The following is a 15,713-nucleotide window of genomic DNA, read 5'->3' as shown; positions in this document are numbered from 1 at the left end:
GAGGTGTGTTTCTTTGACTTTGAATTCAACAGAGGGTGTAGTTTGGCTGAAGCACCAACAAGTATGTCTCCTGATCGTTTGTCACCGGCATGTGATAAATCCCTTCAGCTGCGAACTCACAAGTCTCACCAGTCTATGAACATCGTTGGCCTGAGGTACCTCTTTAATATCATGAGTTCAAAATTACTTTAAATAGTCAAAAATATTGCCAGTCTTCTCATACCTCTAAATACAATAATAATACCTACATTTAAATACCATAAGTTACAAAACAGGAGAATGAAAAGCTTCTTATCCACTACTGTACAAAGGCATTCATTAACAATAGCATTAATATTAAGGTATTCCATCTCTGTCACTCAACCATCAACGTTAAACCAGAAAAAAAAGGAACATTTCCCTTTACATGAGACTTATTCCAGTGTATTAACCTGCAGAAAGCTGCTGTGGTATTACTTAATACAAATCTAATACATAGAGGGAGTTATAACAGTGAAATAAAGCGCAAACAAGGTGCACTTTAGAAATGGAGTCAATTTTAAGGAAGCGAGTTTAAGGTACAGCTTTAGATTTTACCTGCATAAATGCTGCTGTATACAGTAAGTCTATATTTGGGTACAGAATGTGTAAAACTGTGTTTTTAACACATTTAAAATGCACAGAAGAGTTTTTGTTGTTGCTGTTTTCAACCTACAGGCTGAACACTCATAGGTTAATACACAACAATAAGCCACCCCAAGGTGTTACTGCATTTTGAGTCTTCCAGCCATTCATTTAAACGCAGTCATGAGTAGAAAGTTGTCTTGTACATTTCTATAATTATATCATCAGTGTTATATTCTGTGTAAAAAAAGAATAGAAACTGAGTGCAGTTCTGTATTCACCAGTGAGGAGTGAAAACCTGCGGCCAGTTTCACTGAGGGTGGAGATTTTACGAACACCAAGATGACACTCTAGAAGCCCTTCACGATGCACTACTTCGACCAGACAGGGCTGCCACACAGTTTTACGGTCAAAAGTAGTACACTTTCTGTTGGACAGGGGGAGACCAGCTTAGTTGCATTTGACCTATATCTGCATGAGTCCACTGAGTAAAGTACCTGATAGAGTCGGATAGAAGGTGTCGAAAAGAGCCTGTCTGGTATTGCTCAGTGTGAGAGTGTGTGTGTGTGTGTGTTAAGTGTCGGCGGCCTCATTGTCCACAATGTTTTGCTGCACACACGCACACACACACACACACACACACACATATTATATACAAACACTTCTCCACTCATATGTGCTTGAAGGCACACATTATGTCAGGCCTTGTTCAGAAAAACACACCACACTGAGTTTGGCAGGAAGACAGGTCTGTGATGGTGGAAGCAGTCCGGATGCAGAAATCTTTCATGTTGAATATAACGTGGGCACACACACCCGAAACTTTCTGTGTGGCATGAACAACGCCTCTGGAAGATTTAGTAGTCGTCTATCGTATAGGAATTTAAACTGGCTGCGGACATACAGAAGTAAACCGAACTATATTTTTCCCAGGTTGGGATTTTGGGTGTGGGGAGGGGGCAGCTGTGATGTTACTCCAGACAAATAGGTAACACTGACTGATTTGTTGTATTGAGAGTCATCCTTTAATTCTCTTCTGGCAGCCCGAGCTCAAACATGGGGCTTCTCCGTTCAGTTCTCGTCTGTACAGTAAGTCACTTTGGATCAAAGCATCTGCTAGTTAGAGGACAATATTTTCGGGGGGATTTGGCAGCTTTGGCGCAGTTCTCTGAGTCTTAACAGCAATTATTTCCACATGACTTTCAACGCTCCCCTCCGGGGGAGTGGGGTGGGGGTGGGGGTGCAGTTTAGAGTGGAAGCAGGGGGAGGGGGGGGTGACGGTGTGGTGTGATGCTGCAAGCTGTGGTGCAGCTCTCCCAGTCAAACAGTAGATGGCACTGAGGCACAGTTCTCAAGTTAACTCTTTGCGAAAGGGTGTGTGTGTGTGTCTGTGTGCGTGTGTGTGTGAGGGGGTAGGTTGGGGGGGGCAGGAACTACCAGTTCAGCCGACGTTATGCCTACACCAGCCCATCAGAAGGCAAGCTGAGGTAGACCCTGCATCGTCGCGAGCCACAGGAGCGCCTGCGGTTGGTAGGAACTGGATGCCTGCAAGGTAAAAAAAACAGGGGAACAGCTGCCCTTTTTGACTGAAATATGAATGTGGGCAGTGTCTCATTTTAATCTGTGTGGGTTGTGAAGGGGAAAAGGGGGCATAGTGGGTAGGTGTCAGAGTAAGTTGTCATATGGCTCTGTCTGTGAAGTTTAGGTAACTTTGTCTTCTAGCTGGCCTCCTCTATGAGCCGAGCCAAGGTGTCTCTGAGCTCCGTCAGCTCAAAGATCTTGCCGTCCAGCAGCTCCAGCAGCGTCCGCAGGCTCTTCCTAAAGTTCTCCTGCTCCTCTTGGTTCTCTTCCAGCCTCTGCTCGGCACCCGCCAGCTGCTCCTCGAGCACGCGGCTGCGCAGCTCCGTCTCCTGGGCACAGTGAGATGATGTTGGCATGTTAGTGCATTAAGGTGGGGCGATTTTTTGGAGGATAGAAGATAGAGACCGTCCCACTCTTTTGACTCACCTCGAGTTTCTGGGTGAGTGTGTCTTTCTGCTCCATCAGGTCATTCATGTTTTCCAGTTCTTCTTTCAACTTTTCCATTTCCTGGGGGTGTAAGAAAAAAATTAAAGTGCTGTGTAAATTAAATTTAACGTGCATGAGCCTTTTCATTTTAGGGAAAAATCACACAGACACACACCTCTTCTTTATCCCTTAGTGCAGTCTCTAGTTCTTCTATGGTTTGGTTGAGCTCGGTCTTCTGGGATTTAATCACTGGGGTTTGGTTGCTCTGGCATTCAAGTTCAGTCACCTGCAAGAATAAATTGTGGACATCATTATTCAGATCCAGAGAGGAACCGGTGTAACAGAAACAGGCTCTCTGTCTCATTCCCAGACGACCTCTTCCCTTTACTCTCCCACATGCTTACACTCAACTCTCTTTTATTCTTTTTCCCTCTCATCCCAACTTCAGAGCACCCCCACCAAATGATCACCCTTTTTTAAATCGAAATGATTTAATCACACATGAAAACAAACAAGCATCCCTGTGGCCCCCCCATTCCTCGCTCACCCGCTTGTGTAGTCTCTCTGCCTCTTCCTGGTAGGCGGCCAGTTGCTGTTTCCACTGTTTGACGTTGGCAGTGGACTCCAGCAGAGCTGCCGTTAGCTTGGCATTGTTCCCCTTTAGTGCCTCCAGCTCAGCTTCCCAGTGTTTTGTCATGGCCGGGCTGCAGAACACAGGGAAACGCATGCTGTCAGTTCACCAACAGTGACATTAGACGATAAGTGCTCGTGTTTCCATGATAATGCATGGTGAAAATCCATCAATCCATCGAACAATAATGCAGATTATTATTAAAAAATACTTCATAGTTATCATTTTCTATTTTGTTAGATCATTTCATTGTACATCTAATAAGGTTTGCATCTCTCATTGTAATCCGTACTTTTATTGGGCTTCACTGAGCTGAGCACGATTACTTCAGTTTACCAAGAAGGTTACGTTTTTTTATTTGTCTGTTTGTGTGTAGACAAGATTACACAAAAACATCCAGGCCAATTTTCCTGAAAGTTGGAGGAGAGCGACAAATATTCACATTTTAAGGACCCTTTCGGGGCAAAGAGCAGGCCCACAGATTTTAGCCTGAAGATTTGGTTTAAAGTCCGACTAAGGGTTAAGATTAAGATTAGGATTAGGAATGTAGTAGCTCTGGTTAGGGTTAGAATAAATCCCCAGAAATGTAACTCAGTGCTCTGAATTGATAGAAACATGATTGGGTGTAAAGGAATGCATGTGCATGGTAATTTTCCCAAATAATTTGAGTTATTCTATAAAACTGCTATTAACTGTAATCTTACCAGCTAATCTGGTAAATTTGTTACTGTTAACACAACAGAGGGACATAATTTAACTAATGAAAATGGCCAGTATGATTTGTTTTGTGTTCACGTGACCATGAAACTGTATGTCACACTATAAAATATAAATAATACCTTTTAGAAAGAATATTCCTAAATACACGAACATGAGATAACAGGGAACAACGACTGCAGTGGGCACTCAGGCTGGAGGTCAGCACTTCACGGGCAGTAGTTGTGAAAGCAGCTGTCTGACAGATGAGCTATAATCTGAGATTATATCCTTTAGACTGGCTGGAGCCTAATCTGGTCCAGCTACTCACAGAGTAGATGACGAAGTGATGTGACTGATTTTAATGCACCTACAAAAAAAATTATTTTTGTCCTTTTCATTCATAGGTTCAGAGTTGTATAGTATATATCTTATTATATATTACATATATATAATAAATGGGGAATAATATACTGTTTAAATATGTACAAACAGTATATTATACAAGCAAACAAAATAGAAAATAGGTGCAGAGTTTGTACAATTCTAAAAAGCCTGAAAGTCAATATTTGTTATGAAACACATTAATTCTTTAACATAGCCTGAACTCTCTCAGGCAAACTGTTGGGACATTTCATTAAGTAGTCTTCAGGAATATTTCTGCAGATTTTGGGAAAGATATTCAAAGCTCTTCTTTGCATGCTGGCTGTCTTTTGTTTAATTCTCTGTTCTCAGATGATCCCACACTGCTTCAGTAATGTTGAGGTCTGGGCACTGGGGAGGCCAATCTGATAGTGTTCCACTGTTTGTTTGGGTTTTTTGCTGTCAGCTAAGTTTTTAATGCATTTGCAGTGTTTTTCCACATTAAAAAGGGTATCGTATTATGTAAAAGATTCAAATCCTTTGTCATTCCAATGAATTTCATCAAGTTCTCCAACATCACTGGCTGAAACGCAGCCTAATGGCAGAGCTTCCACCATGTTTTACAGATGATTGTAGACACTCACTGTTGTACATCTCCTGACTTCCTCCATGCATACTGAAGATAATTTGAATCAAAATTTTAAAATTTAGATTCATCACTGCACAATATCTGTTGCCACTGATTTTCAGTCCAGTTCTTGTGTAACTTGTCATACACTCAAAAAAAGGAAATTGGGTGGTTACATTTACAAGTTCACTTGTCATTTGAACAAAATATTGTCAAGTTTCTATGGTGAACGCAATCAAATCATGTTGGATCTGCAACTTAATTTGTTCTTGTTCAGATGACATGATACAATCTAGGAAGTGTGGTTAGTTGCCTGCACTCACGAAATTCACAAGATCACATGAGATTTCAAACCACAGGGGTTATAAGAGGCAGACAACCATGGCAACATAAATGCTGTTGCTATTTATTGTGGTTTAACCTGTCAAGGACAAAAACATAAAGAAAATTCTGCATCAAGCATGACTTTCATACTTTTGTTATGTCTGGATTGACAGCTCAAGGGCATGGTGTTAGCGCTGTTGCTTCAGAGCACGAAGATCCTGCGTTCAAATCCACAATCTGATCAAGTTTGCAATGGGTTCTCTGGTATTCTGGTTTCTTCTACAGTTAAAAGTCATGCAGTTATTAGGGTTAGGGTAACTGATGATTCTAAATTACCCAAAGGTGTTAATGTGACTGCAAATGGTTGTTTGTCTCTATGTGATAGACTGGTGACCTGTCCAGGATGTACCCTATCACTTCAGGGTTATGCCCTCTGCAGCCCAGATAAAGATACGAGGATGGATAGATTGGAAGTTGTTGTTGTAAATCTGGTGAATTTTTTGTTGAACATTATCTAATATGAACACAACATGTACTATAGACATAAGTTACATTTGCTCATTGAACAAGATTAACAGAAGTGTAACAAATATTTTACTAGTTCATGTAACAAGACTGACTTTTGATGTCCTGAAGTGTTTAATAGGGATGGGTACCGGTGTCCGGTTCTGACATAAACGGTAGTAACCAGACCGAAAAGCAGCGCACATTTCGGTGCTTTATTTCGGTGCTTTTTTTCCCTGAGCTGTGATACACTTCTAGCCAATCATTTTACGTTTCCGAGGATAGTAGGCGGATCCGTACGTACGTTCTTTTAGAGCAGAGCTACAGATTAAAAATGCCCAAGGCGAAGCGGTCAAAAGTCTGCCTGTACTTCACAGCAAAATATGCAAACTCAGCAGCCTGCAACAAGTGCTTTAAGCTGATACTGTGATACTGTCAAAGGAGGTAACACCAAGAATCCGATGAAACACCTGGTGACGCATAGCGTTTTTTTTTAAAAGCCCAGAAATGCGCCGTATTTGATAGCTTGCTGCGAGACCTCACACGCATCTACTGCGGGTGGGTTGCCTGTTATCGGACCCGGAGTTAGCAACATCCCCCAAAAACACGAAGAGGAGAGTCCTGGCCCCTAGCCCTCCCAGTGTAGCAGAAATGATGAGGATGATGATGCAGCAGCCGTTCTTCTCTGCGTGAGTAGCTAAATGTTGTTCGTGTGTAATTTACGTTGAGTAGGCTAACCATGTTATTACATGTAAGGTGAACTAGCAAACATCATCATAGCTACATGCAGCTGTCCTCTTGTTTGATGGCAGATACTCCCTTCACCCTGGCCCAAAAGGCTAAAATGACCAAAGAAAAAGTGGGAAACAGTTAAACATGAGAGTTTTTGGACAAAGTTTATGTTTTTTTCCATTGTTTAAGCACTGCTTCCAGCCAAGAGTGATACCATATATGCCCCATAGCTGCAGAAAAGGCTAACATTGTTATCTTTTTACAAAAAAACAGCTGAACATGAGAGGTTTTTGGACCAATTTTGTGTTCTCCACTCTTTAAGCACCGGTTTAAGCCCCGTTTAAGCACCGGCACCGTTTCAAAAGTACCGATTTGGCACCGGTATCGGATAAAACCTAAACGATACCCATCCCTAGTGTTTAAACAATATAACGTGAATTTAAATTAATTTAATTAGACTAACTTGGCGCAAACATGTTGATTGAATAAAATTCAAATTAATTGAATGTCAATGTTAATATTATGTTACACTTACAAACATATATTGTGTTGAAACAATACAATCAAGATGGATTAAAAAATGATTTCCATTTGTTTAGATGGAATATAAGTGGCGAGATAAAATTCTGTTCATCCAATGAATTCTTTTTTTGAGTGTACCTCAGTCTTTCCTGATCTTCCACTGAGACCATTTCTGATGAGGCTTCAGTAAACAGTCAGGCCTGTGTCAGATTTTTCCTGGACTTTTTTTTCTTTTCATATTTCTTTCGAACATGACTTTCAGACACAGATCATGTTCTGTAGATACTTTTTGTTTAGGCCTGTTACTTCTTTTGTTCTCCATTTGTCCTGGTTTCCCAAAGGTGCTTCTCAACATCCCAAGTTATTCTAAGGTTTTGGTTAAACAGCCTTGCGTTTAACCAAACTGTGTGATTTTTGGCATCTGTCATAGATTTTGCTACATATATGGAAACATATTATGTGTTTTTGTGACTGGGTGCTAGTAACAAAGTCCCTAAAGATACAATTTGAAATTGCTTCTGTTATGCATTGACACAACAATTCATTCTTTGGATAAGGTGGCTTTCTTTGCTCAAAAACCCTCAGGTATAAGAACTGGACTGGAAATGTCCAAAGAAAACAGCTTTGAAACACCTTCAGAAAGCCTGGTGAGCAAACTGCTCAGGACCGCTTAAAAAACACACACAAGAAAATCTGGCTCCTAGTGTATTAGTAAGTACAACTTTAGGGAGGGAAATGTTTCTTATGTGCTCTCCTGTTAGATCTGTACACTGCATACAGTATCTCTAGATTTATGTAACATCTATTCCCTGTCTCTCACATAATGTCTGACTTTGGCGCCATTAGATCTAAACTCTGTCGAGCACCTGCATCAAGTCAAGTATCCCTGAAAAAGGAACTCCTACTCCCACACATACTTCACTGTAATTTTTCACACTGGTGCAAACACAAAAGGAAGCTTAGCTCGCTCAAGGGGTGATGAGGGTCTGTATGATCCATAACAATGTTTTCAGTTCTGTTTTGTTCCACCCCCTCATTGACACACACACAAACTGTATAGCCCAACCGTATATGCTCACACACTGCAGCAGCACTCCACTTTTCCGTAACACCCACTCTGCGAAGAGTAAAAGCGAGAAAGCCCAGAAAGAATTCACTCAGGACTCCCACGGCGCCTTCACTTCTTACACAACAGCCACCCCCTCCGTGAGCGCAAGTGTGTCTGCATGTGTGACGCATAGGAGGGAGACGACACCTCATCCTACACATGCACATATTACCAGACACACAACCCCAACCCCCCAACTACACACACACACACACACATGCTCATACACAGATGGAGCAGAGCTGTCACCAAGGCATGCCTCCCCGCCAATGTATAAACCCCACGCTGCACCAGCTCGGAGAGCCAGAGTGCAGGCAAGACGTCAAGATGTGAAGACGGAGACAGACGGAGACAGCGAGGGAGAGCGACAAAGGGAGAACTGGAGAGTGCAAGATGTTTTGACACTGGTGTTCGTCTTCATTAAACGAGTCTGGCTCAGAGGTTTCAGGGGGGCACCTGAGCACTGTTCTGGCTGAGGATGGCAGGGCAGAGAGGAAAGTGTGTGTGAGACACAATGAGGGTAAGTTTAATACTGCTGTGCCACTGAACTACTATCATTTACATGTCAGAAATGTTAATAGAAATAGATGTTTTTCAGTTGGTGTCTCTTGATTTCTGGTGCTTTTAAAATATAAAAATGAATGTGATGTTAAAAAAATATCATTCCCTGTTTGTATCAGTTTGAAGTTGTAAATACGATGGAATTAACTCTTTTTTTTCTCTTTGTGATGATATGTATCATTAAGGCAGCCATTAAAGGAGTAGATTTAATCCAGTCTCAGATTCACATTTTTATTTTACCAATTAAATTTTTTTATTAAATGTTATTTTTCCAGCAAAATTCTGAATGTTTTTTGTGTTTTGAAGATAATCTGTATACACTGCCAATACATCATGAGCATCAACACTCTGTTTTTTGCTTTGCTGCTTCACAATGTCGAGCGTCATCTCAATAAAGATACCGAACACAAAGCGTAAACTTATTTCTGCAGCTCTCTTATGTTTCTGGCGCGTCCTGACCACTGCTGGTTGCCAGGTAGGTTCTTTCTCCTCGCACAGCCCTTCAAGAAGCAGGGAGGCTGAGCAGTTGCCATGGCAGCACAAGTGGAATGGAGACACTGGCACGGTCTCCTTTCATGCAAGCCTACCGCAAACCCACTGACAAACGCCTACATCCTCCGACATTAGAGCACCATTCACACACAGCACCAGCAGTCCCAACGAAAAAGGTCTTACAATATTCAGAAAACCATTCAAAGCGAGTCCGGTGCAGACCTGCCAAGCCACGCTCACGTCCAGATATAAAAACTCTCTCGTGGACCTGCTTTCTTTCATCCCTCCTCCCTCTGCCCTCTGCTCCCACACATGCCTGCCTACACAGCCCCGCTAAGCAACAGTGCGGTACTTACACATATACACTATGATCATCAACATCGTCATCAACAGATATACAGCCAAGAGTCAAGCCATCACAGAGGTCTCCACTCTTTTTGTACACTGACGCCTGAGTCTCCACAAATAGCATAGAAGTAAGCACATAAAATACACTAAAAAACACTGTATTCCTTTTTTGTCCCTTCTCCTTTTTGCTATCAACCAGCTGTCAAAAAACACTTTTTCACATCGGTTCGCGGAACAGTCCGATGATATAAGACTGGCAAAGTGTGAATCATCGAGAGACAGAAAAATGAAGGGTTACGTGGTAAAATATTTGGATGGCTCTTGCTTCTACCCTCACTGCATATGCCTCTGAGAACACGTGAGACAGAGGTTCGCTTGTTACGTCCACAACTTGCCATCGCGAATGCAGAGAGTCGACCCCATCTCCCACGCATGCAGCATTAATAGACACATGAGCAGCAAGGCTGCAGCAGGCAGTGGGTGTCCTCTCTACATCCCGCTCTCACTTCACAGATCCGTGAAGCCTCACAGACATCATCGTGCGGTGGCAGGATTTTGTGAGCATACACTTCTCAGACTTTCCCTCATTAATAAGTTCTTAATAAGTATTCTAAGTCTATTCAAGATCTCAAAATGTATGCTTAAAATATTAAAAAAGCTTCTCCAGTCATATGCCAGTATTTAAACAAATGAAAAAACAAAAGAATGATAATACATTAAGCGATTGATATTGATTGATATCTTTAATTAATAAGAATCGCAGCCAGAGAAATAACCAAAGTGGCACAAGTTACAGAGGTTTTACAAATAAAAAGACCCGTGTGTACAGTGGACTACAAGTGACATTGGATAACATTTCCTCTCCTCAGAAAAAAAGAAAAACACTCAGTTGAACAACTCAAACTGATTGCCCATTCCCGTCTGTTCAGTTTATTTATTGTGCTGAGAGTGTGTGTGCAGTTGGTGCTGTGCTGTTTAGGTATGAGTGACTCATGTACAGACTTTATACAAGCACCTCTCCCTCTCTGTCGTTCTCGCTATTCCCAGTTTCTGACACATACTCTCTGTCTCTGTCTGTCTGTCTTGCACTCTCTCTGCCTCCCACTACCCACAGTGTGTTATATAAGTCTTACATAAATGCTTCATCGACAACTTTCTGGCGATGAGCCTCGCACAACCGCACCTTTTCAGAAAGCCATTGTACACAACAAAAATATTTACACAACTCTTTAACCTCTGAATCTTACACAGTCTGGTGCATATGAACCAGGATTAACAATCACAAGCAACATGAGTTATCCATTTCAGAGGAATGTACACAACAGTACTGGTGCATGCATAGAGGTGACACCAACACCTACTCAGTCAAGAGATTTGAATTTGACATGATGTTATTGCATCGCAGTAGCATACACAAAATTAGAAATGTGCTTTTCTCACCGAGCATGCTCAGACTGAACAAAAATGAATAAGTGAAATTATTTCTCAGACCTGAGAAACACTCAAAGTTACATCGTTTGCTGGTCCAGTGTGTAAATATCACTGATCATAATTCAAGAAGAACTCTTGCGCCCATATCACCGCATTCGTTCTTACTGGAGTTTTGGCGTGCTGGTTTAACCTTACTTTTTAAAAGTTGCTAAACAGGCAGTGCATCAGGTTTTTGGAAAGAGCACCCTCCCTGTTGCTGATCTGCAATCGGGCTCTTAATTTTTGAAAGCTTTGATCCTGAACATTTTTTTTCCTGTTCGTTTGTTTGTTTTGCGTAGTTATGGTGTCGCAGTAGTCAGGACTTGAACTGACATCCCTATCAGAAAGAGCAGACCCGACAAGTCTTAAACTGCTCCCTAGAGAGGAAAAACATGAGAGAGTAGCGGTGAATAGAAGGCGTTCACGACCATGCTGACATGCAACATATAAAGGTGAACACGCATAAAGAAGGGAGGTGCAGGCTACATGTCTGTGCCTCAGACAAACAGCAGACAAACCACCAATCATATTAATTTTGTTGTTTTAGCATTGTTTGTGTTAGATATGACTGTGACAGCAGTTGCATGCTCACGTCGTTACGACTGCGTTAATGTCACACATCATAATGTGGGATGTACCTGTGTGCAAAGGCCAGAGCGTTCTGCGCCGGCTCGGGACGGGCGTCTGAGTTGGGAGTCGTGTCACAGATTTCATCTGTGCCGTTGATGTTTTCCATGGGCGGAGTCACCGGGGTCAAAGGTGATGAGAGCTCGCCTGCCGGAGACTCCTGCATGTGGACACGGTGATTCAGCTGTTACTGTCAGTTAAACATAATAATCAAGCAGAACATGCAAACAGTGATTGGATTTTCAAGACAAATAGCATTAGGTGTTTAAGAAAACTGGGTAATAGATAGTTATCATGAGCTTGTAACCCATCAAGTATTTTTCCCAATAAAACGACTCATTTATTCCTCTAATTTTAAGCACCGTAAGATAAGACGTCTTGGTTTTTTTCATACTAACAAGCTATAACCGAAAAAAAAAATATTTTAAAAATTTTTAATAACTTGATTACATTTCTTTCGATAATTATTTAAACAGTTAATTGTTTCAGCTCCTTTCCACACATTCAAATAAACTATAGCTAATGCACAGTACTGTGCAAAGGTCTTAAGCCACCCCTCATTCATTTATGAGTTTGTAAAATTCTAACAAGCTTGAAAGTCAAAGTTAAAAGAAAATTTATCCCACACTGCTTCAGTAATTTTGATGTCTGCGGCTGGGGAGACTCATAGTTTTATATTTTCATGCTGAAAAATGAAGCTGTTAACAATCAGATGTTTTCCAGATGGTACTGCATGGTGGATCGGTACCTGCTGGTCTGTTTTTGTGTTCAAAGTGCCATAATTTTTAACTAAATCTCAAACTCAATTGGATGAAATGCAGTCCCAAGACATGACAGAGCCTCCTCCATGTTTTACAGATGGCTGCAGACGCTCACTGTTGTACATCAGTGTAAAGTGGTTTAGCAATCAAAAAAGCATTCCTCTGGAATTGGTCAGTGAAAAAGTGTCCAAAGAAAGACTGAACTTCAAAGAAATCAGACTTTAGCACAGTACCCAATACAAAGCTTATATTACTAAAATCATATAAAAAGATAATAATGTCTGTGATATTATAAAAACAAAGCAATGATATTTTGAAAACAGGAGGCGCTCTCTCGCTGTCAAAGCTCTCACTACTGTGTCGCAAAAAATTTTGACATTCCTACAGGACATTAAATTAGCAGTCTATAGCACTGGGAAATTAGAGAATTACATATTAATTCTTATCTTTATATCCCATACAACCCCAGGATTATACAAGAGACAAATGATTTGGCTGCTGCACTTACATAAAACAAAGCTATTAAGACTCAGGGCTTGGGCACAATACAGTAACACAATGACGCTGCCTGTACGCCTCTAATGGGCAAGAAGGAAGTGAGAGATAAGAGGAAGATTACGCCTGGTTTTACATTTTGTGCTCCGCATTCATTAGTATATGATTTAATATCTGTTCAGGATGCATTTCCACTGAGATTCGGCCTATTGGGACCAGCATATAGCAGTTAGCTCTATTCTCAGCTTGTTTCAATAGAATAATTTGTGTCTCATGATTTGTTTTTATTTTACCTCATTTAGACGAGGTAAAGGAGAGGATCTAGAAGTCAGAATAAAAAGCCAGCAGGCATGTGGGTAAAACACCACCTTTCAGCAGGGACCCTGGTGTAGAGCTTCGCAGCCTCTAGCTGCAAGTGGTGCTGAGAGCTGCAAGTGCAGCCTTCAACCCCAGGTGAGAGCTGCAAGTGCAGCCTTCAACCCCAGGTGAGGGAGCAGCTATTCTCCTGGCTTCATTAAAAGACTTCCTCACATGGTACTGTAGTTTTAACCTATGTGAGCTGCGGCACATATAGTAGGCTGCAGTACAGCGGGAGGCCGCTCCCCTAGCCTCCATAAGGAAAAAACATGAAGCCGGTTAACAGATTTTGGCACAGTTACAAATACTCTAAAACACTCTATTATTACTATTATTAGTATCATTTCCTCCACAAACTAAAGGCTAGCATACAGGCTAATTTTTCGCCACAATGAGCACAGTTTTTTTGTAATCTATGGCACGGATACATGTAGAAAAAATATGTACCACACTGGTAGCTTATGCCCACACACTATATATAAAATATGGATGTTACTGGTGGGTCAGAAAAGTGAAGCCAATACATTGACCTGCGACCATTCTAATGGCCAGCAGAGGGCGACTCTTTTGGCTGCAAAATTAATTCTATTTGTTCTGAAGCTTTGGCGGAAATAAACCTGCTTCTATATCCAGATAAATATTTTTCTGATGAGTTCATGGGATCGGTTGCTGGTATAATGACTTCTTAAATATAGCATTAGCTTAATTTTCTAATTAAGATAGCATTTAGAGAAAAAAATAGACAATAAGAGTCTTCTAAAGAAGATTAATAACAGTTATAAGGAGGAAAACAATAATTTTACCTTAAATTATATTTTATTTTACCAATTTTTATCTGTAAAAAAACTAAAATAAATAAATGAATAAATAAATAAAAACAAACAAGCAACACCTCTCCCCCAAAACTTACATATAAATGCCCATGGTAGTCTGTTGTTAGGTGGTTCCTAGACAGATGTAGCTAAAATTACATTTCCTATTGGTTTATGGACTCCAGTTTTGAAGCATTATGGTTCTGGCCATTTTAATTTGTTGTCACCACATGTCACGGGCGAGGGTGGATTTGAATGAGAAACAAAAGGGCACTTCACAGCTAAAGTATCCATGCCCCCGATGAACTTTAAGTTGAAGTTTATTTATACAGGGAGTGCAGAATTATTAGGCAAGTTGTATTTTTGAGGAATAATTTTATTATTGAACAACAACCATGTTCTCAATGAACCCAAAAAACTCATTAATATCAAAGCTGAATGTTTTTGGAAGTAGTTTTTAGTTTGTTTTTAGTTTTAGCTATTTTAGGGGGATATCTGTGTGTGCAGGTGACTATTACTGTGCATAATTATTAGGCAACTTAACAAAAAACAAATATATACCCATTTCAATTATTTATTTTTACCAGTGAAACCAATATAACATCTCCACATTCACAAATATACATTTCTGACATTCAAAAACAAAACAAAAACAAATCAGCGACCAATATAGCCACCTTTCTTTGCAAGGACACTCAAAAGCCTGCCATCCATGGATTCTGTCAGTGTTTTGATCTGTTCACCATCAACATTGCGTGCAGCAGCAACCACAGCCTCCCAGACACTGTTCAGAGAGGTGTACTGTTTTCCCTCCTTGTAAATCTCACATTTGATGATGGACCACAGGTTCTCAATGGGGTTCAGATCAGGTGAACAAGGAGGCCATGTCATTAGTTTTTCTTCTTTTATACCCTTTCTTGCCAGCCACGCTGTGGAGTACTTGGACGCGTGTGATGGAGCATTGTCCTGCATGAAAATCATGTTTTTCTTGAAGGATGCAGACTTCTTCCTGTACCACTGCTTGAAGAAGGTGTCTTCCAGAAACTGGCAGTAGGACTGGGAGTTGAGCTTGACTCCATCCTCAACCCGAAAAGGCCCCACAAGCTCATCTTTGATGATACCAGCCCAAACCAGTACTCCACCTCCACCTTGCTGGCGTCTGAGTCGGACTGGAGCTCTCTGCCCTTTACCAATCCAGCCACGGGCCCATCCATCTGGCCCATCAAGACTCACTCTCATTTCATCAGTCCATAAAACCTTAGAAAAACCAGTCTTGAGATATTTCTTGGCCCAGTCTTGACGTTTCAGCTTGTGTGTCTTGTTCAGTGGTGGTCGTCTTTCAGCCTTTCTTACCTTGGCCATGTCTCTGAGTATTGCACACCTTGTGCTTTTGGGCACTCCAGTGATGTTGCAGCTCTGAAATATGGCCAAACTGGTGGCAAGTGGCATCTTGGCAGCTGCACGCTTGACTTTTCTCAGTTCATGGGCAGTTATTTTGTGTGAGCAAGTGCTAGGCAACAGTGGGAAGGAAAAAAAATCACCTTTAACAGGAAGAAACCTCGAGTGGAACCAGACTCATGGAGGGGTATCCATCTACCAGGACTAGATGGAGGAAAAAGAAGAGACAAAGGAAGGCATATGGAGACAGGGCAAACCACTCAGTGTGGGAATG

The 15,713-nt window shown here is 41.3% G+C and overlaps 1 protein-coding gene across 3 annotated transcripts in view; it reads right to left on the bottom strand.

Annotated features, from left to right (window-relative positions):
• Positions 1-142: 142 nt before the first annotated feature.
• The window catches only part of homer1b (homer scaffold protein 1b), a 26,822-nt gene continuing 11,251 nt past the window's right edge, over positions 143-15,713 (bottom strand). For 2 of the 3 annotated variants that reach the window (XM_005947196.3, XM_042213829.1), the window contains 5 exons: positions 11,628-11,776; positions 3,158-3,314; positions 2,786-2,896; positions 2,611-2,691; positions 143-2,513 (listed from right to left, as the gene is read on the bottom strand). In XM_005947196.3, the coding sequence (XP_005947258.1) occupies positions 2,322-2,513; positions 2,611-2,691; positions 2,786-2,896; positions 3,158-3,314; positions 11,628-11,776 (690 nt within the window). In that variant the 3' untranslated portion in view covers positions 143-2,321. Of the gene's footprint in view, positions 2,514-2,610; positions 2,692-2,785; positions 2,897-3,157; positions 3,315-10,247; positions 11,367-11,627; positions 11,777-15,713 lie in introns of those variants that run through there. The other variant, XM_005947197.3, reaches the window with a different exon arrangement.

Source organism: Haplochromis burtoni, unplaced genomic scaffold (assembly GCF_018398535.1).
Source record: "Haplochromis burtoni strain Fernald_Lab_line unplaced genomic scaffold, NCSU_Asbu1 Contig_485, whole genome shotgun sequence".
Taxonomy (NCBI): domain Eukaryota; kingdom Metazoa; phylum Chordata; class Actinopteri; order Cichliformes; family Cichlidae; genus Haplochromis; species Haplochromis burtoni.
The sequence above is the reverse complement of the archived record's forward strand: the minus strand, read 5'-3'. Positions and strand labels throughout refer to the sequence as shown.